This window comes from Melanotaenia boesemani, chromosome 20 (genome assembly GCF_017639745.1).
Source record: "Melanotaenia boesemani isolate fMelBoe1 chromosome 20, fMelBoe1.pri, whole genome shotgun sequence".
Taxonomy (NCBI): domain Eukaryota; kingdom Metazoa; phylum Chordata; class Actinopteri; order Atheriniformes; family Melanotaeniidae; genus Melanotaenia; species Melanotaenia boesemani.
Window position 1 is genome coordinate 25,824,556 of NC_055701.1, and position 22,646 is coordinate 25,847,201.

The 22,646-nt window shown below is 41.2% G+C and overlaps 1 protein-coding gene across 2 annotated transcripts; it reads left to right on the forward strand.

Annotated features, from left to right (window-relative positions):
- The first annotated feature begins 4,935 nt into the window (after positions 1–4,935).
- Positions 4,936–17,000, forward strand: atg14 (autophagy related 14). Of its 2 annotated transcripts, none has more exons than XM_041972707.1 (11): positions 4,936–5,488; positions 5,974–6,036; positions 6,146–6,188; positions 6,304–6,385; positions 6,750–6,987; positions 11,757–11,986; positions 12,331–12,448; positions 12,531–12,621; positions 13,032–13,117; positions 14,244–14,418; positions 16,072–17,000. In XM_041972707.1, the coding sequence occupies exons 1-11, from the start codon at positions 5,223–5,225 to the stop codon at positions 16,192–16,194; spliced, it is 1,515 nt and encodes a 504-aa protein (XP_041828641.1). In that variant the 5' UTR covers positions 4,936–5,222; the 3' UTR covers positions 16,195–17,000. The 2 variants fall into 2 exon arrangements, with proteins under 2 accessions (XP_041828641.1, XP_041828642.1); XM_041972708.1 differs by having other exon boundaries at positions 11,757–11,974.
- Positions 17,001–22,646: the final 5,646 nt, after the last annotated feature.

A 22,646-nucleotide genomic window follows, 5' to 3' on the forward strand; every position in this document is an offset into this window, starting at 1 on the left:
AAATATTACACATGATGTGAAAAGTAATGTGATTTTTACAAATGTCTCACATTTCACATAATTTCTTATATATATATATATATATATGTATATATATATATATATATATATATGTATATATATATGTATATATATATATGTATATATATATATATATATGTATATATATATATATATATATGTATATATACACACACATATATATATATACACACACATATATATATACACACATATATATATACACACACATATATATATATATACACACACACATATATATATATATATATATATATATATATATATATATATATATATATACACACACATATATATATATATATATACACACATATATATATATATATACACACACATATATATATATATATATATACACACACATATATATATATATACACACACATATATATACACACACACATATATATATATATATATATATATATATACACACACATATATATATATATATATATATATATATATATATATATATATATATATATATATATATATATATATATATATATATATATGTATATATATATATATATATATATATGTAAATAATATACACACACAAATATGTGTGTATATATGTATGTATATATATGTTGTTTTGTTTTGTTTTGTTTGTTTTTTTGTTGTTTGTCAGGGACCACGTACAAAAACATATGCAGGTAACCAGAGGGGTATTGCACGAAACCAAGATAAGGGATTAAGCCGGGATATGTTGGTTATCCTGGCTGAATTTAGCCCTAAGTCGGTTGCATGAAAGCAGCTCAAACTAATCCCGGCCAAGTTACTGTGGTGATTTATCCGCTGCAGCTAGCCTGCTCCAGACCAGGCTAACTGCTCAGGCTAAGATTAATCCTAGCGAGTCACCGGCATGTCCAACGTCAATTCTGTGAGGAATTAATGTGTTTTACAGCATGTCCATGGTCTTCCTAAGTATGGCGCGTCATTTTAATCATCCAGTATTAAAATATTACATATACAGTCACTGTACATTTAATCGAAATATGTTCGTAATCGCAACAGCCTTTTTATATGGATTCGAGTTGTAGTGTTATTATTCTATTCTATTCTACAGTCATTTAGCAGACGCTTTTATCCAAAGCGACTTATATTTGACAGTAAGAACAACACAAGCATGAATTCAAACAAGATGGGACGTCATAATTAAGTGTTAGTCAGACCGCTTTTGAGTCCAGTTGGACCCAGGTGCTGTCATGTAGTGCTAGTGCAGTGCATATAATTTTTTTTTTTTTTTAGTCATTTTATTTAAATACAGGATCACGATTTCATCACACAATATCAACTTGGTCATAAGTGCATGATTTCATCAGGCCAAGTGTTATATTGCTATGCTAATGAAGACTACTCGTCAAATTGCTGTCAGAGGTTTTATAAATATGTGTTTTATTGCATTAATTGAGATTACAAAACACAGCGGATGAGGTTTCAAAGGTGTATTCAAAGAAATCCGTGACGAGGGCAATGTAGAATATTCAGGTCCAACTCCCCTTCACCTGTTCCCTCTTCATAATGGCTTGCCCTTTTTGGATGAGGATGTGCTGGACGAGGAAGCCCGCATCCTCAGAAGAGCATTCAGACGTGAACGAGTCTTCAGGGACAGGTCAGAGCAATTTGGAGGCAAAGTGGCCTGGCTCAGTGCATGACTCTAGAGTCTTTCGGGCTAGTCCAATTTATGAGAGACTTTCACAAGGTAGCCCACACATTTGTACTGTAAGCACCTTGGACATTGTGTGTGTAACTCTGTTTTCTAAATTATATTTTGTATTATCAGGTGAATTCTCTGGTGTGCTGCTGGGAGATAAAGGATACGCCTGTGAGTCTTTCCTCTTGACTCCCCTTGCAGATCCCCAAACCCCACCACAGCAGGCCTACAACCATGCCCACACCAAGACAAGGGCTCGAATCGAGATGACCTTTGGCCTTCTGAAATCTCGGTTTCAGTGCCTGCACCACCTGAGGATTTCCCCAGACAGAGCCTGTGATGTTATTGCTGCATGCGTAGTACTGCATAACATTGCAGGCCTAAGAAAGGAGAGACCCCCCCCCCCCCCCCCCCCCCCCCGAGTGGCTGTTGATGTTGACTGGGAAAATGCTCCCATCTTCCCGGACAACATTAATGGCAGACTTGTCAGGGAGCAATATATTGCAAGTTTCTTCACTTAATTTTTGGATTTAGCCCCTTTATTTAATAAAAGAGCTTTTTCTGTGTGAGCATTTTGTTTAGCACTGGTGGTTCTTTGAAATTCTTTTACATTCATGAAAAGAGGACGGACACCAATGTTCTAGTTCTTTTTTTTTTTATTAAGCAGTCATTGGTCTTGGTTGCTTGGATCCTACGACAGCAAAAGTAACAAGGATTAAAACACTGTATTGCAGATATGGTTACTGTGTGCATTGAAACACTCACTTCTCTTTCTAGTTTCTGGATTTCCAGGTCCAGTTTTCTGAGTGTCCGGCGTTTAATCTCTAGATCCAGCTCTATTTCTTGGAGCTTTCTCTTTTTGAGTCTGATTTTAACATCTGCCAGCTCTATCTGTCTCTCCAGGTGCTTTGCATAAAGTGTTCTGACAGTTTGTGAAGTCTGTAAAGAAAATGTCAGTTAGCACAGCAGGATTTGTGCATAACGTAGATTTACTTTAGCCAATACTCACAATGTTACCAGGCCGCTTAGGAGACTGTGCAGCATCCGGGTCCTGTTACACATTTTCTATTAGTACCACATCACTGACTTCATATCCTTCATGGAATAAATAAGCAGGCCAATCCCATAAAATTGACATGCCTCAAGCCTTCTGGACTCCACTGACAGTCTCCTCATCTGCAGACGTACATTCTGCAGCTGCAGATGTGCCTTCCCCCTGCCGTATACATGCAGCGAGAGGACTCGGATTAAGACTTCACAGAACATACCAAGCCTGTGATTTGGAGACACTGTACTAACCGGATCATCTTCTGGTGGCTCCAAAAGTGTAACTGTGTTCCCAGACACTGCAAGGTTATCCAAAGTCAGACACTATATTATATTTGATTGTGTTCCATGTGCAGTAGAATTGCCGTACTTTGTGTACCTTGTATGAAGCGGACAGTTTCTGTGGCTGGGACAGAGTCAGTTATTGTCCCTCCCTGGATCCCCTCCATCACTGGCCTCCCTTTATTTAAATGGAGGCCAGTTCCTCTGCTGGAGTCACATCCTGGCTTGGTGGGCCGCCCCCTGTGCCAGTTTATAGGCCTTTTTTTAACTGCTACAATCATACAGACATTGAACATGTCAGCAGACACCTCATCTATTCACCTCATTTGTTCACAGTTATCTACTTTGGAGTCACTTACCAGCCTGCAAATTGTTCTTATATTTAATTTTTTCTTGCTGCCAGGTCCTTTTATGGCCAGACAGGTTTGTCCTTTAAGAAGGACAGAAAGATAAAATAGATAAAAACGTTACATGAGGAAAATAGATTAAATGACACATTGTGGATAATTGTTTGCACCTAATCATACTCTACATTTCCTGAGTAACATGCACCTGCTTGTCACTCTTAAAGTATACAACAGTTAGTGGATTTGAAAAGTAACTCCTTTAATTGTAGCCTAATTATGACAGTTCCAGTGGAGCACTGTTTACTAATTGTACAGTTTTTGACTACTTACGCATTGAGCCGGTCGGCTATTGTCTGCCAGGCTCTCTCGCGTTCTTTACTTATGGCATTGGTTTTGCCTTTTTTCCTTATAATATCCTTAACTTCGTCAGAGAACTCCGTCAGGAGCTGTTGTTCAGCGGCCGTGACGTAGGACGCGCGACTTTTATCCATTTCCCCATCGGTGATTCTGTGAGCGATCGCGAGGTCTGCTTCAGTATGTCGTGCACACGCACTTATCCCAGCTATCTTCACCTGGCTTAACCTAGCCGCACCTTCTCATCCTGGCTCAGTAAACGTGCAACCAATTAAGCCAGGATAGGCCGCGCAAGCTAGGTCAAGCTGGGCTTGCTTAACTATCCTGGATTTCTTTATTCTGGTTTCGTGCAATACCCCTCAGATGTACCAGATTTTAGAGTAATATAGTGTTCTTGTTAATTTCCATCTGGAGTCTCTGCGTCAGGGAGAAAGAAAATTACAAATCTTACACTAACTGAAAATAAATAAATAAACTTTCAAAAAGTTGCTTAAAAGCATAATTCATGGAAAGAGAGCTCTGACAGGCTTGATTTCTAAAAATCCATTTCTTCGTCTTTCTTGAGAAGTCTCTAAAATTTCCACTCATCCTCAGTTCAGTGGGGGAACTTGTTCCATTGTGTTATGACTTTGTATGGAAAAGTTGATTGTCCAAAAGCTTTTCGTAATGGGATGCAACATTCCCAGCTAGATGAGGACTTTGTTATGGTTTGTTCAGAGGGTCAGACACAAAAGGTGGTGGTACAGTACCATGAATTATCTCAAAATCCAAGCATACATTTGCATTCATTATCATGTAACCAAAAACTTTGAAAAGTCTTTTTTATACTCAGTATCTTAGTGGCTTGTTTATATAGAGATTCAAGATGTTTCAGAATTATTATTCCTTTGTGACCAGCAACAGATACAATATTGACAGTGGGACAAAATCATTGCTTTCATATAAACCTTGGCTCCTTCTGGTGTAATTGAATTTCAGACACATCTGAAATTAGCAAGATTGTATTTCAGTGCAGCTCATATTTTTTATGTTTCCTATTGCCCTTGATATTAATCGTGTAATTTCCCTTTAAGGGGCAAAAAAGTAGAATACGATAGATAAATTAATGGGAGACAGAAAAAAAACACTCTCCTGTCCCCACTTGTTTACAATCAGCTTTGCGGAACCACGTGGATGGTCAGTGACGTACGTCATAAGTCCCGCCCAAATCCTCACGGGAAACAGGAAGTTGCGGACTCATTTTCTCCATCAAAACAAAAACATTTATCCTCGTGCTGCTATCTAGATCTTTACAGACCCTTTTAAAGCATGATAGCGGTGTCATGGGGAGTGTGATCAGACTCAGACTAGAACCACGGTGCCGTAGATAGTTACCTGCAGCTGTGACAGGTTACCAGCTTAGCCTAGCCTATCTTAGCTTAGCTTAGTCTATCTTAGCTTAGCTTAGCCTAGTCTATCTTAGCTTAGCTTATTGCTCCTCGTCCATGGCGTCGTCAGCGGGAATACCACCGTTCGGCCCTGATTGCGCTGCTCCTTCCGCCGGGGCAAAGCCGCCTCTGCCCAGACAGCTTCCCAGTTCGGCTCACTCCACTCCGGGCTGTGTGATGGTGGAGTCGGTGGACGATGCGGAGGGTCTTTACGTGGCGGTGGAGCGGTGTCCTCTGTGCACCACCTCCCGCCGCAGGCTCATCTGTGCCCGGTGCGTCCAGGCTGGTGACTTCGTGTACTTCGATGGGAGGAACACAGAAAGGTAAATCTGACCGTGAGGAACTGAAATACAGTATTTTTTCTCATTCATGTAGCTACCAAGGGCCAGAGGTGGGTCAGAGGTTCAGGTTGGTGTCCCTAACATCACTATAATTAAAAATACACCTTTATAATAAAAAAATAACCAGGTGGAATTATTTAGTTTATAGTTTTAAAGTTGTGACGTTTCTGCTGATGACATAAGGAGCAATTTAACTATCTGAAGATGGTAGTTAGCTAAAAATGATTAAGTTTGAGCTGCTTTTCCTGCAGTTTGTCAGGTAGCTTCACCCCAGAGTGAGTTCATGGTAGCAGATGGCTAGCTGCCCTGCTACAGACATGTGAAAACCCAAAATAACTTCGTCCTCCATCTTAGGAGGTAGTTTCCCACTCTGGGCTTGGGTTGCAGACAGGGGTCCAGCCAGTGAAGGTGTCTACAGCCACTCTGTCCTGGTGATTCTCTGATTTTATTGGTGTTTGTCTCTTTAGGTACTCAGAGAAGTTGGAACGACTGAAGAAGCTGAAGGAGGAGAAGGAGAAGCTGCAGCAGAGGTAGAACACAGTTTTAGGCAGTTGAAGGACAACTAGTTTGAGTTAATCACGTTAGCATGTGTGCATCAGATCAAAGAAAGATAAATCAAGTCTTCATCTGTGTTGACAGTGTGATCCAGAGCATGGACAGGAGGCTGAAGGCTGATGAGATAGTAAGTTCAGACCTGTTAGAGATCAGATCAATCACCATGTATCTTTATACGCTCATAACTTGGTTGGATTAAAGGGTTAACTGATTATATTCCTGTGTGAAATTGTTTCTTTCAGAAATGGAAGATCATGTTGTGTAAGATAAAGATTGAACAGCTGAAGGAGGCGGTTGCCTGGGGCAACGAGGAGATGAAGAGTGGTAAGTCTGTCTAAAAGATCTGAATCGTTTGGACCTGTTCATGTTTGGTGCTAAATGTGATCATATCACATGTGGACAGGGCTGAATAGACTCTTGTTATCTCATCTCAGTTAGCTGCTCTGATTCCTATAAACTAGGTTTCTGTGTCGGAGCCCCTGTGTTGAGACAATCTACCTATAAAATATTCTATCGATATTCCCACCACAAATGGCCTTTTTTCATCCTGAAAGTCCATGTCGGTAAAATCTTGAGCCCTAAAAAATCATGTCTTTATCATTTTACCACAGATTGCTGTTGCTTTATTTCCAGTTAGCAGACATCAGAGCCTGATTTTGACTTTTTTTTTTTTTTTTTTTTTTTACAGACAAGGAGCTTCTCGTGCACTCTCAGGAAGATGCTCAGCGGCTGCAGCGCCGGGCTGGACGCCACAAGGAGAAAAGAGACAAGATAGAGCGGCACAATCGGCGTCTGGGGGAGCTGCTGGAGAGACGCAGTCGAGATTATCAGAGCAGACTGAGCCAGCTGGCGGCGCTCAGGCGAGACCACATCCTGGAGCTAACCACCTACATTTTTCCCATGCAGGAGGAGAAGCAGGGCAGCAGGTCAGCAGATACAGAGGACACAGCAGCAGACAAAACTCACGTCTCAGAAGCTAGAGCAAACAAAATGCACCAGTCAGCTTTACTTACAAACATATGCACTCATTTTCTTACACTTCTGAACTGTAAAATGTCACATAATTACAGGATTACTTCTTTTTTTCTGAATAGTTCAATGAATGTAGATTAATATTAATTTATTACCTGGACTCCGTAAAGTAGGGCTGGACGATATTTATTATGATATATAATTCAATAATGCCAGTTAAAGTGTGTAAAGAACAACACTAAACATGCAAACAAATGTCTGTAGAACTACGTTCTACAACCCAAAATAAAAAAGTAAACAGGTCACAATTCAGGCCCTGAAACATAGAAATACTTAACTGATGAAAGTAAATCAAGATCATTTTTTACAGTGGACTGGTTTCAAATCTCGAAATGTTCAAGGTAGAAATCTGAATTAAAGCTTGAGTGCAAAATTCACCAATCGTTATACTCAGTTCTTTTTTTACATTACCTGTCAAAGAATAATCAAGACTACTGTAAATAGTGCAAAATGTAAACAAATGTGCTTTGTTTTAGCTAGTGCAGATCATTTAGGCAACCCCTAAAAATTCACTGCCAGAAAAACAAGTCTGTCCACAACATCTGGCTTCAAAGCTGCCCTGTACCAGGACATCAGTGCTAAAAGCACCCTGATGGCGAGTTGGTGGGTGATTCGGTGATCAACCTGTGCTTTGGGAGTTTGAGCTCCTCCTGAGCTGCAGTAAGAGCCTTCTTTGTCGATGAGAAAGAAAATACTGACAACTTTACTCCACACAGCCATGGCTCTTTCCATCCTCTTGTCTTTAACATTTTGCTTTGAGGATAAATAAGAAAACAAAATGCAAAGACAAATGAGTATGTTAAACTGAGTAATAAGTAACATTGCATTACAGTTCCCACATATCATTACACACCTAAATGACAGTTGTCTAGTTTGTATTATAATTATGGGCTATATTATATTTAATAATGAGGAGGAAAAACACATTGGCCTGATATAGTAAATATGTGCATTATAAAATCAGTTCAGATATTATTAAAGTTTAAATTTACTTTCCAATGGCTAGATGCAGCCGGTCACCAAAACACCAGAGATGAGTCCACTTGTGAGAGTGCTGCAGCCTCGACAACGTTAGCTGTGTCGTCTGCTGTAATGAACTGGTCTGCTCTCTGTGAAGCCCCAAGATGCATAGGGCATTCTCCAGCACTTGGATTGTTTTGGCAGTATGGTTCACCAGAAAGTAGCTGTTTGCAAGCATTTGCTTTGAGGTCCTCGCTCCTCGCCTACATTATGGATGGTGAGGCTCATGTAGAGATCTGAGGTTCGGCTGGACCAGAGGTCAAAATGTTTAACATCCCTCAGCGCATTTTCAAGCTTCCCACAATACTCCTCGTAAAGCTGGGGTAGAGCAGTTTGAGAAAAGAATAACCTTCCTGGGAGCTAGTACCTGCAGTCTAACTCTTTATTTACTGAACCCGTCTTTCTCCACGGTGCTCATGGATATAAATGTGTGGTAGCCACTAAAAGCCTGAATCTCAACATAAATCACTACCAAACAGTTATTTTATTTTATTTTATTTAACCTTTATTTAACCAGGTAAAAAAATGTTTGAGAACCAGTTAAGACAACAAACAATTAAAAGGGCAGGTAGGTCTGTAAAAAGATGTAAACACAAATTATAGATCCATCTGTTCACCCAGCGGCATGAACCCGGACCAACAATATCTCTAAAAAGCAGAAAACTGCAAGTTTTACCAAATCTAACCAAGATTCACTTAACCAAAAAGAGAAGAAGCTAAATTCTTCTTCATGATTTCTGTCTCAACTTTGCTGTCTGGCCTCCAGAACATCTATCAAATTGTACAAAACCACATTTACTGGAAAACTATTTCCCAGAGTCCTTTGAGAGCAGTTTTCCATCAAAATCACTGGGTCTGTTCCTTTTCCATCAGCCGGGTGATGACCCTGGCAGGAGTGATGACAAGCAGGGGAGAAGTTTGATGCTTTAATGGAGGGGAGGTGTTTTTGCCGGTGGAAAGAGCGTTTAGCAAAACAAAGGAGGCATATATCGTTCAGAGCGAAGTTGATAATGAAAATAATAAAAATTTAATTATAAAGTGATCATTTTGCACACATTTCAGGCTTTAATCTGCAAAGTGCAACAGTGTCCATTGGAGTTCTCTTAACAAATAAGGACAATCAAGTATAAAGGAGGTGGATTGGACATAATTTTAGCTGCTGCTTTGAGCAACTGAACAGAATCATCTCGGCAAAAGTTGTTTGAGGAGTCATTTTAATGCACTGTTATCTACTGAACTTAAATAAAGGCCACACAGCTTATTTATAAAGTTGGAAAATTTTTATCTGCGAATCCACTCTGATTGGTTCGTTCCACCTGTATATTTAAAGGGATTTTCTCACTTAGGTGTCTTAGATATTTCCCTCCTTGATGATTGGTGAGGTGGATGTAACCGTGGTGACATCAGCGTAATTTTATTGGATCATATGATTCAAATGAGGATCAGTTAGAACCGGGTGATATGGGAGAAAAAATTATCACGATTCTGTTTTATATATTGGTTGATATCGATATTATGATATATATTTTTTCCTGATTAAAAACACAGATGTTAAACTACAAAATATTTATTAGGATGGAATAAAATTACCATTAAAATGATTATAAAAATATTACAAATGTATTGAACACACATACAGACCTTTGCTTTAGAAAAAGGTAAATCAGGCTTTAAAATTCATGTAAACACAAACAAGTGGCCCAAATGTTGTTTGTTGCAAAGTAGTTTTTTTTTAAATTTTGTCTGGTAGTCTTCATACAGCTGTAGTGCAGTTTCTGCTAGGGAGTTTGTATCTTTGATCTAACATTTTTATTTCATGTTTAAATCCCACTTCTCCATGTAATTTATTGGCATCATGTCCTTCGCTATACAATAAGATGTAGTATTTGTTATATCCTTAGAGTGTTTTGAATTTTATTGTACCGAGCACTTCCAGCAAAGGATGACACAACTGAGTGTCGTAATAATACATCGCCACTGAAGCTAGCACTGGTAGCAGCAGAAGAGGCTGGGACAGCACGCATTTTCATACGTGTTCAAACAGGTGGTCCTTTTTTAAGGTGATGAAATAGGTCGGTTTGTGTTTCCCGTCTTTGTTACCACAGAACGAAGGCAAAGGTCTGTCATGTTATGAGAAGAACAAAATTGAAAGTGTAGTCCTTGAAGTGCATAGGTAATAATTAAAAAACTAAATAATTCTATTCATTCATAAAACCATTTAATAAAACCCATTAAAAACTTATTTTAGTACACAGATGGCATTTGAGAAGCAACTGTTCCTGAGTCTGTTTTTGTTTTCAATGCTCTGTAACGTCTACCCGACGCCAGAAGATCAAACGGGTGATGTCCATGGTGGGAGGGAGGGAGAACGGTACAGTTCATGAAGGGAAGTTGAAGGACAACCAGTGATTTTTCTAGGCCGTATTGACTAATCTTAATTTTTTGACAATGGAAAAGTAAAGTTTTATAATGAAGCTGAAAATAACATAATTGTTTACATGTTTATGATTTGTTAATATCAAGACATTCAGATTGATTTCTGAAATAATTATAAAAAAAACAAGGAGTTCATAATTATCTGACTGCTTGTGTTCTTTGAAGAAAGTAGAAATTTGCAGTGAAAAAGAGAACTGAGGCTGCCACACACAAGATAATCGTAATTAAATCATGAGACCAGTAGGCACAGCCCTAATAATTTTATCGCGACGCAACAGAAAATTACACATTTAGTGCAGCTCTAGGGTCATTCATGGAAATTGGCTGATTGAAGCCGGAGTTATGAGGAGATTACCCCTCGTAGTTCAGATTCACAGAAAGTATTTACTGTATTTCCATGTTTCTCCATGGATCCACCTGTTTGCTGTGTTTTCCTCCACTTTTTATCTACTTCTGGATAAATTTACATCCCAAAACAGGAATGCACCACTACAGAATAAGAGCTGGAGATGAGTTCAAAGACAGTGGGACACAGTTGTGTGTCAATGTGAGGACCTCACTGAATTGTTGCACAGATAATATCCACATGTAGATTCATGCTTTTCTACAGGTTTTTGTCTCCTGCAGCACATTTTCAAAGAGGTTTATATACTATAATATGCAAAAAAAAATAAATTAGGCAAGGAGAAAATTCTTCATATTTTCCTATGTTCCATCCTCAGTTACTTTAACACAGCGGTGTTTGCAGCGATGCTGCCACCTCTGATAAAATCTCACCTGTGTTAGCTATATTTTTATACCAAGATGGTTTACATAGTTTGGAAATAATCCTTTTTTTCTGGTTTATCTTTTTCCAGCAGAAAATTTTAATAAGACCCATGGAGCTTCAGTGGTTAGAAATAATAACCTGGTTTACAGATTTCTAACTGATAAAAAGCAAACAAAAGTCAAAATTGGTAGATTAAAAAACTGCATCCAGCCTTACTGGAAATTTTCCAGGCAGCTGCCAGTATTCACAGGAGTGGATGCCTCAGCAAGTTGAGAACCCAGTAGCTCGATCTCAGAATCTCCAGGCCTCAGTAAACTGTCAAAGTTCATGGCAGTCCAGCTAGAAAAAAGACTGAATGTATGGTTTGTTAAGAAGGGTTGCAGGACCGGTGATTTCCAGGAGCTGAGTGTTTCCTGTACCCCTGTGTTTGTCCGCCAGAGACCCTGCAGATGTGATAGCAGAGTGCGACCCCGCACTCACCTCCAGCACAGTGACTGAGCTGGCCGAGGCTCGGAGGACAACCTACTTGTCGGGTCGCTGGATCTGGGATGACCAGAACGGAGAGACCAGCATCAGCATCACAGGACCCCCAGTGGTGTTGCCCAGCAACGGAGACTGCTCCGCTTACTACAGCTGGGTGGAGGAGAAGAGCACCAGTGAGGGCCCAGGTGAAGAGCAGTTAGCTCCTGTTAATGCCTTTTATATTTTTATTCCTTTATTTCTTCTTTATATTTAACCAACAAGGTCACAGTTAGATCATCTTAGCTGGGGAGTCCTGGTCAGGATGGAAGCATTAAACCAAATATCACATAAAAGTTTCAAATGTTAGTTTGAAACAAGACGCACAAAGAGTTAAAACAGACCAGGGCGCTTATTTATGATCTCATTTTTATTAAAGACCTTCTTTTCCTACAGAGGGATCTGTTTTCAGATGTTGATGTGAGGAAGCTGATTTCTCCTATTTCTCCACATTGTTTTTGAGGCATTGAACACAACAGTGTTGTTTCTGCAGAACTGGACCACATCAATCCCGCTCACACCATTAGCGCCGCCCTGTGCTACGCCACACAGCTTGTCTCCATCCTGTCTCACATCCTGGACATCAACCTGCCCAAGAAGCTCTGCAACAGGTAGGACAGAAGCCACCTGTCCAGATGGAATGTGACCCGGTGGATGGCCTGGCTGATGATTCTTCCTTTGTCTTGTTCTTAGTGAATTTTGTGGAGAGAACCTCAGTCGGTACCGGTTCACCAGATCTCTGAGCAAGCTGAACACCAACATCCTCCACCTCTGCTTCTCACAGGTCTGAAACAACAACCCGACCCAGTTTGGAGACTCATCCGGACTCAGATTTTCTCTAACAGCGGTGTTGAAAACATCATAAAAAACACATTTTATTTATTTATTTTTTGATAATCAGCAATTACTTCATTCAATTATTTATTTTTACATTTTAAGTTGAATATTTTTTTAGTTATTTGATTTAATTTTTTTTAAAGTTTAGCCAGTTGATGGATGGATTTTTAAAAAAAATATTTATACAGTTTTTCTTCAGAACGTGAAATGTGATTTGATTTTCCAGATCAGAGAAAAATGTTCTGTTTATTAGTAAATCTGTTTAATAACTGATTTTACATTCTAACAGAAGTTTTCTTTGTTTTGTGTGTGTGTGTGTGTGTGTGTGTGTGTGCGTGTGTGTGCACACGCATTCAGCATGTGGACAGCGATAAGCTCCACCCCCATCACACCCTCAGGAACATCATGTTTCTGGTCTCCCCTGACAACGACAATCTGGGCAGGTGAGAGATGATGTCAGAGCTCATCTGGTCTCTGGGGCCAAGCTGAACCTGTCATGGGTTAAAGTTGCACTCTTCATCATCAGCTGGATGATGATGGTTCTACAAATCGATCATCAGAGCTCATCTGGGTCAGACTGGAGAGAAAAGGCTGTTCAGTTCCCTCTTGTGTCAACACATCTTAACCTTAGATCCATGAGAATATTTTCCTACAGAGTGAATCTTTTACTTCTACTTAGAAAAGATCAGAACATCTGTGAGCAGAATCTGGTCCTGGTCTGGAGCAGGACATCTTCCTCATCCAGTCTCATTAGAATTACTCAGAAGCCTTCTATACATGAACAGAGATGAGTTCAATGGTTTAACAAAACACACCTGGTACAGACAGGTGAGACCTGGTCCCCATTGATCAGACAGGTGAGACCTGGTCATCATTGATCAGACAGGTGAGACCTGGTCATCACTAATCTGAATGAGTTCCTTCTGATGTCATCAGTAAAATCTAACATAGTTTAGTACCATCCAGCTGTGATCTGATCAGAGATCAGATGTTGGAACCGGATCTGAACGGCCTCAGACCAACCGACTGAGCTTGAGTTTCCTCAAGAGTTACTGGGAACGTCTCTTCAGACGGTTTCATCCAGTTCTACTATAAACTTCTACTTTTTAACATGATCTTGTTGAGAGAAGGGCTGAATTATTTTTAAAAGCAATGAGGTTTTCATTAGTTTGAGTTCAGGAAGCTAAAAAAATTAAGCTTTCACTTGCTGTTTTAGATTCTGACCAACTAACAGTTACCAGGGTAACGGTTTTCTTACCTCACCTGGATCATCTGGAGGAAACAAAACTGCTGAATTTGTGATAATCGGTTACAACAGGTTATCTCCAGAAAAGGCAGAGAAAATCTAACTTGGGAAACTGAGCTTTTTGATCACTAGATTAGACATTAGAGAGATTAGATATGATTGGAGACATGTCCACTCTGAGCTTCCTTACAGGTCTGATGGATATGGAAGGGAGACCTGGATATAGTCAGCAGATCTAAACCCCACAATGACTCATGACTCATGTTCTGAAGAAACTCTTCTGAGAATAAAAGCTGATAACAGCTTCCATCCTCTGGGTCCAGGACCGGTCCGTTCGAGGTGAGCGCCGACCTGGAGGAGTCCATGGAGTTTGTGGAGCCAGAGGTGGCAGGGCCAACGGAGGAGAGTGGGGACGAGGCGGTGACAGATGAGGAGACGGACCTGGGGACAGACTGGGAGACGGTGCCCAGTCCACGATTCTGTGACATCCCCTCTCAGGTAGAGAGACTGAACCAGTCCTAGTAGATCCAAATGTAGATTCACTAACCCTTTAATCTCCAAACCATTTTTTCCTGTTTTTGGTCCATCCATTTTTTCTGTTTATACATAAAACTGCCTGTAGAAGCTGAACTTTTTTTAATCCCAGTTAACATTCAGACATTAAGTTTTCAGGACAGCCTCAGTTGTCAGATTATGAGGCAAAAAACTGGCCTTTTCTCATCTGCACATCTTTCTCTCAAGTCTTAGGTTGCAGGAAAAAAATATTGGCATTGAAACAAACAACAGAAACTATTTACAAATTTATCACTTTTTCCTCATTTCCAGTTATTCCTGCTACTATTTACCTGCTATCCTCACTAAACCAGCTTCAGCTCAGCTGCTTTGTGGCGCCACCGTGCATCAGAAACGTCTTCTTGGCTTTATTCCAGCCATAGAGGAGCATTATTTTTCTTCTTTTCACACACACACAGAACTTTCTGCTCACTGGTTGATCTTTGGCTGCTCCTGATTGGACATAACGGTCAATCTAAGCTCTCTGATTGGTGGAAAGTTTGACAGGAAGTGGCTTCATCATCATGTCCAGGTCTAAACAGAGGTCTCTTAGCAACATAGTAGTGATGGTGATGTTTTTATGATGGAATGTGATAAATAATGCTGTTATCAGGGATCATTGTAGATTTACAAGATAGTCTCAGAATAAACATTACATGTTGTGGCCGGATTGTAAACCTCCTGGACGGGATATAAATGTCTGGAAAACTTCTGTAGATCACCTAAAGGGTAGCTATCCATCACAGTTTACCCCACAGAGCTACACACTAGCGTGACGATGTGATGGCGCTCGGGGGAGCCAGAGATCAAGAAGATTTTTAAGGGTTAATGACCACAGATTTTAAATTAAATGCCAGAAAGAAGAAATGTAGAGTTTAGTTTCTCTGAGCTGTTTGGACTCTGATTAGAAGTTAGAAATGTTCCCGTTAAACAGCTTTGTCTACTAGTGAATCCTTAAACACGGAGAGATTGGAGGCCACCATCATGTCTCTGAACCTGATGGCGGTCTAGAAATTAAAATTTTCCTCCTCATCCTCCACAAAGTTCAGTATTTTATTTAAAAACCAAAGATCCTGCTGAATATGTTGCTCCTCATTGTTACCATGGTGACATGGTGACGGTGGTCATCCTGTTGGAGGGTTTCCTGTGACAGCGACAGGGTCAGGATGAAGGGAAAAATGTGACTCAGTCAGAGTCTAACCTTGTACCCAGTACAAAAGACCTGAAAATGGTTTCACCAACACTCCCATTGACCCCTGAATGTTTCATTCCAAATGAGTTTTCCAGATCATTCCCAAGAAGACTTGAGGAAGTCCCAGCTGCCTCAGGTGGTGTAAGCAAAACTATAATGTAGTTTCAGAGTTTTCATCGTAGATCCATGAGGAAAAATCTGGATCCTTCAGGAGAAGTGAATTTAGACATTTAGTCTAAAAACTTCCTGTCATCACATCTCATCATCCCAGTTTTAGTTTTCCTGTTTTACCAGATTATCCAACGTCGTCAGGATCGCCTTATTTCAGGGTCGATGATTGTTTGTAAGAGCAGCGGGATGTAATTCTTCCTCCTCCCCCTCCTCTTTCTCCTCTTCCTCTTCTCCAGTCCATGGATCTTTCCCAGAGTGCCTTGCAGGTGTCCCAGCCATCAGCCCCCTCCGGAGGGATGATCTCGTCGGCCGCTGCATCCGTCACCTCCTGGTTCAGAGCTTACACCGGCCAGCGCTGATCCGAGTCGGAGCTGCTGCGGAGCAGGCGGGACCGGGGCGTGTCAGAGGTCAGCGGAACCGGACCTGCTGATCTTGGTGTCTTCAGTTGTCTCCAGGCGGATCAGCGAACCTTTACATATCAGCTGGTCCGGCTCCAGTCAGAGGAAGATGCAGATGAACCTGCAGATGAACCAGCTGAGGAGTTGTACTTCCTGTGAGGTCATCAGTGTGCGACCAGGTTTTATTAGCAGATGTACTCAGACTGAAGTCTGGTTTTACTCATCTAAACTCTGGTAGAGATTCTGTTTTCATGTTCTGCCTCAGATCAGCTGCTGAGTCTCTGTGTGGACGGGCAAACACTAAACGTCGTCTTGGCAACGACACCATATGTGCTTAAGTTCTAATGGTTAGGATGCTTTTTTCATAAACAGGTGTGAAGTCTGAAATGTCCACAAACGCATCTTCTTCTGCTTATTAATACAACAAATGACTCTTCATGTCACGATGCTGATGTTGATCTAAAAGTTAAAGTCCACAACCGCTGCTTCGGGTCAGAGGAGAACCTGCCAGCTGTCCATCTGCTCGCCTCAAAGGGAAATCTCCTCGTCTTCTGATTCACTTATCTTTTTACTTTTTATTCACATGTGTGATGACAAGAGGGAAACGAGACTGGTTGCCATGGTGATGAGTAAGCAGAGTCTGACATTCAGTTGGGTGTTGGTTTAGTCAGATTTAGAACCGCCTCAAAGAGACTTGAAAACCATCTGAAATGTTTTTATGTCTATGAAAAGTTCGATTTTTAAATAAAGTCTTGTTTGTTTCTGAAGCAGGTCGGTCTTTCTAAAATAATCCTAAAAAAAAATTTTGGTGCTACACAATCTGTTTAATGAATGTTACCATCGTATTCTTTAGATTTTAAAACGAGTAAAAAGTTTATAATTATTCCGTGAATTATTACCATAGGTTGCTCTTAAATGACTTGTTTACCAACTACAGCTGGTAACTGAACCATAGTAGCCAGATGATGAACTAGAAAATGCTCCCTTTAAAGGCTTTTGCCTGAATAAAAAATGAAAAAACAAGTGTTGGATTTTCAGTCTGAGTGAATCTCTAAAAAATGGCTGTCTGCTAGGAGGAAGTTTGTAGTTACAGGTGATGGAACCAAATCTCCAACTACTGTACTGCTGTATTAAAACCCAAAGATCTCTTGAGGGAACTTAAAATATGAAGATTTAAAGCCAAAACAAAAGAAAACGGGGGAAAAAAGCAGGGCAATATGGCTGGTGTTTAAACAAAATAAAACATTTAAAATGCAGCGCCTCCTTACCAGTTAAAGAAAGAAGAAACAACCACCTACTGACCCCCACACGACACAACACCAGCAGACCAAACAGCCTTGACACAGCTGTTTGGTGATGCTTTTATAAACGTGACCATATTAGGAAGGCAGAAGTCTGGGAGCCTACCCCTGGCCACGGTAGCCTGGGAGGTACACCAGACTACAGTTTACATGTCAACTCTTTTTTTTCTGTCCCCTCCAGTCAGGTCCAGCAATATAATGTTAAATAAATATGAATTTAAACAAAAATAAAAATGAAAAAATCAGATTATTAATAGGAGCCTTATACCCATAAAGCTCCTCTTGGCAAAGTACATTTGTTCGGCACAACACAGCAGCCAGACCATCATTCTGCTGCCACCATGCTGGACAGGACACGCTGGAGAAAACAAAAGCAAGCGTGAGGGAGATGCAGACCCCCCTCACTATCCAGGTGCTCAGTATCTACAGTTACCCTCATGCCATTTATTTGTTTCATTGTTTTTGTTGTATTGATCCATTAAAGATGGATCCTAGTTAGTTGGTTAATACATTGATTTAGTTTAATTCATATTCATTCTCTGTACCGCTTATTCTATGACAGGTCACGGGTAAGGTGGAGCCTATCCCAGCATTAACAGGGGAGAGGCAGGGTACACCCTGGACAGATCACCAGGCAGGGCCAACACATAGGGGACAAACAACCATTCACACACACACACTCACTCCTAGGGAGAATATAGAGTCATCAATTAACCTAACATGCATGGATGGTGGGAGGAAGCCGGAGTACCCGGAGAGAACCCAGGCATACACGGGGAGAACATGCAAATTCCACACAGAAAGGCCACTGCCCTCAAGGTTCGAACCTCCCCCCAGCCAAGATTCAAACCAGCGACCTTTTTGCTGTGAGGCTGCGGTGCTAACCACCACACCACTGTGCAGCCCTTGATTTGGTTTATTTTCAGTAAATGTTTTGGGCTTGCCTGTAATCTTGCTCTCTGAGGTGATTTTGGAGATCAGCGCAATCATGGAGGAGTGCCCATGAGTGTTGCTGACATGGGCCTGGTATGTTTAATTACTTTGGATGGCACTAACCAAATAGCCCGAGGTGACGTGGGGGAAGAAGTAGTTAGTTTTTTTGTTTGCTTTATTAGTATACGTTGTTTTGATGGTTTAAGGTAATGGTTAAGGTGGGATGTAATTTTGTATTTTATCGAGTAGTGGTTAGAGTTAATTTGTATTGAATGTTGGGGCACAATTGTAAATGCACCCCTGTGTGTGGTTCTGAATGGTTGTGGCTATAGCCTTTATATATATGGTTAGAAAGAGAAACGGGGCTATGCTTGATGTAAATAAAAAGAACAAGTGAGTAAAAACCAGAACTTTACCCATGCTGGCGTTCCATGTTTTTTTCCCCCCTTTGGTTGTGCACCTCAGTGACGTCGGCATTCTGCATTCCATCAGGTTAAACCTTACACTGGTTTAGTTTATTCAGGTTAAATGATCTAATATCAGAACATAAACTGATTTGCTGCAGCAGAAGAAAAGCAGATGTTTGTGAGCAGCTGGAGGGACGTGATGATGCTGGAGCAGAAAATGATACTGAAGTGTGTTTTCTGTCAGTTATGTGATCATTTTAGACATGGAGTGTGTATTTAACAGCTGGGTGTGGGTGTGTGCACGTGATGGTGGGTCATGCTGCTGAGAAGCTTTGTGTACAGCATGTGAGCTGTGGATTTGCTTGTTAGATATGTTTGGTATGCAGAGAAAGAACTGATCCCACTGACCCAGTATCAGTTCTGTTGGCTTGAAAATTGAAGACGTGAAATACTGTAAAAACTCAAATTATAAATTAGTTTCTAAGTTTGGTGAGCAAAAGAAAAAAAGAAAAAAAACCTGAGTTAACTCAAAATGTCATGACATTGGAAATCAGCTCTTCAAAGAAATTAAATCCCTTGAGACAACTTTCAATTAAATTAAGCTTTATTTGTATAGCGCCTATTCCCGTAATCTCAGTTAAAAATTCCAGCCAATTCATAATAATAGCTTAGTTAAGGATAACCAACATATTGCATTGAATGTTGACTTTGATTCATTACCCCATCTTGAGCATGCATGGGGCGGCGGTCAACATTGGAACAAACAAACTCCCATTTAACAGGAAGAAAAAACCTCCAGGAGAACCTGGTTCAGAGAGGGCAGCCATCAGCGTTGATCAGTTGGGGCGGAGAGGACAGGAAAGAGAGACCAACAAGTATCACAACTTTTAGCCAGAAAGACCTGCTGGGAAGAAATACTGTATGTTAACGATGCCAATGCTGTCATATGTTATACATGGAAGATAAGGAGCAGAGATGAAATGGATAAGCACAGTGTATCATGGGATGTCGCTCTGCAGTCTAAGCCTACGGCAGCAAAACTAAGGAATGACTAGACCACCCCTAACTATAAGATTTATCATAAAGGAAGGTTTTAAGCCTGATCTTAAAGGGTAGAGAGGGCGTCTGCCTCCCAAACCCAAACTGGCATCTGGTTCCATAAGAGGGGCCTGATAGCTGAAGGCTCTGCCTCCCATTGGACTTTCAGAAACTCTGGGAAACACAAGCACCCTGCAGTCTGAGAACGAAGTGCTCTGTTGGAGATCTTTACAATGGAGTCTGGTCATGGAGAGCTTTATAGGTGAAAAGAATTTAAAAGTATTCTAGATTTAACAGGGAGCCAATGAAGAGAAGCTAAAACTGGAGAAATATGCTTGGGGCTCGCTGTCCTCTGGTCCGCCTGGGGTGTCCCCCACAGGGCATGGTGGGTGGGTTATGTGTGACGTGACTGTGTGATGGTGAGTGATTGTGGGTATGGTACAGGGGAGGGTGTGAGTGTGGGGTTATATGGGGTGCAGATTGGAGTAGGTGGAAGGGGTTGATGGCACCCTGGTTCCTGGGGTGTGCGGCTGGAACATCGGGGTGTGTGCTGGCCTACGCCGGGTGGTTGTCTGGGGGGGGCCTGGTTCTCCTAGGCATGTTGCGGGCCCTCTGCCTTTGGGGGGGTGGGGCGGCCGCCTCTGGGCTCCTGGGGCCCTGGGCCCTTCGCTTGGGCTGCCCTGGCCGGTCCCTGGCCGGTCCCTGGCCGGTCCCTGGCGGAGCCGGAGGCTGCTGATCTTGGCCCACTGGAACCTGTGCCCCAAGACCATGGGGGGCTCTTGCTGGGGCTCTCCTCTGCCATCCTTCGGGTGGGGCTGGAGTCATCTTCGTGGTGGGGGGGCTTGGGTTGGTGCTCCGGGGCTGCTGCTGAGGGCCCGGGTCTCTGGGCTGCCCTGGTCTGCCTCTGACCTCGGTGGAGGCGTGGTCGCATTTGCACAATCTCACTCACCACTCTTCATCACTGATCACTCCTTACTCCTCATGCTCTGCATGCTGACACAGTCACTGAGTTGTCCAGTGGGTTTATATACTAAGAGATAATTCTTCTTTTTATTTTTCCTGTGAGTTAGTATCTGGTCGCTGTTGTGCTACTTTCATGATGTCTTTTTGATTTGGTTAATTATTTAAAAACTCTTAAAGACTAGCAGCTCTGTTTTTTGTAAAAGTTGTAGGAAATTTTCTGGTGTGTTCATGTACAGGTGTAACAGTTTGTTGTCTGGTGATGGTGTGGATTGAAGGGTCATTTCCTTCTGTCTGTGATGTTTTTGTCTCCTTTCTTCTTTCCCTTTTGCTCTTTTTGCTATTTTCCATCTTTTTCTGTCTCCTCCGGTCAGGTCCAGCAAGATTACATAGATTCCGTGATTCAAAGTAAATAAATAAATAAATGAATCAGATTGTCAAGAGGAGCCTTACCCATAGGCCTCCCCTTGGCAGAGCAAATTTGTGCAGCACGATACAGCAACCAGATTTTCATTTTACTGCTATGATGCTGGACAGGACAAGTTTAAAAAAAAAAAGAAACTGAAATCCTCCCCCTACCCCTAAAATTGATACTGTAATACTGTGTGTATATATATATATATATATATATGTTTGTGAAAAGAAAACATGACAGTTAGGCTACTTGGTAGGGGAAGCACTAAAATTACAATGAAGTTCATTTAGATTCAGTTATTTCCTGCAGGACAGATACTTCTATTCCAAAACCATCTCTCTTTTTTAAATACTTAATAAATTATCTCAAGATCAATTACTTAAAATAAAAACTTAAATACAAAAAAACCTCTTCCATCTGTGAAGAAACAAATCAAATCCCAGCTAAAACACCATCAAAAACAAAATGGCTGCTCGTTTTTTATGATTTATTGTGAGTGTTATCATTGAACAATATTACTGAGCAAGCGGCAACAAAAAATTAACATTTACAACCAAACAATCGCTGGGAGCCGTCTTTAAAATTAAATAATCACAGTTTAAAGGGTAGAACTTTGTGCAATAAGATATCAAGGAGAGGTAAAGGTACACTATTGCTGAGTCAAGCTCTTGCAATCCCATTCACAATCACTGGCCCTTGCTCAACCTTTTTCACCAAGAGCCCCACATGGAGCTTTCTCCCTGCAAGATCACTTATCAAGTCCTTGAAGTCCAGCTTTCTATTCTATCCATCTATTCTATTATATTGTATCTCCAATGATGTAATGTCATTTGTAATAGCATCACAATCATTATTTCTGGTGGCCTCCCACTATTTTGTTTTACTTTATTCTATTGTACTTCTATTCTACAGTCATTTAGCAGACGCTTTTATCCAGAGCGACTTACAATTGAGAGTAAGAACAACACAAGCAAGAAGCAGAGCTTTGAATTTGATGTGTGCTGCCACTGGAAGCCAGTGAAGAGCAATTAGCAGCGGCGTGACATGAGCTCTTTTGGGCTGGTTGAAGACCAGACGTGCTGCTGCGTTCTGGATCATCTGCAGAGGTTTAACTGAGCATGCAGGCAGGCCAGCCAGTAAGGAGTTGCAGTAGTCAGTGTGTGAAATGACCAGAGCCTGGACCAGAAGCTCTGCCGTGTGTTCAGTCAGGTAGGGTCTGATCCTCCTGATGTTGTAGAGAGCAAATCGGCAAGACCGGGCAACCGAGGCAACATGGTCCTTAAAGGTCAGCTGGTTGTCTACCATGACACCAAGATTCCTGGTAGAAGACATAGGTACGGGCGTGATAGAGTCAAGCTA

Excerpts from the sequence above, each read along its gene's own strand:
- atg14 (XM_041972707.1), top strand. The coding sequence starts at position 5,223 with ATGGCGTCGTCAGCGGGAATACCACCGTTCGGCCCTGATTGCGCTGCT. Across the intron at positions 12,449-12,530 it reads CCCAAGAAGCTCTGCAACAG|TGAATTTTGTGGAGAGAACC; the intron begins GTAGGACAGAAG and ends TCTTGTTCTTAG. Across the intron at positions 14,419-16,071 it reads TCTGTGACATCCCCTCTCAG|TCCATGGATCTTTCCCAGAG; the intron begins GTAGAGAGACTG and ends CCTCTTCTCCAG.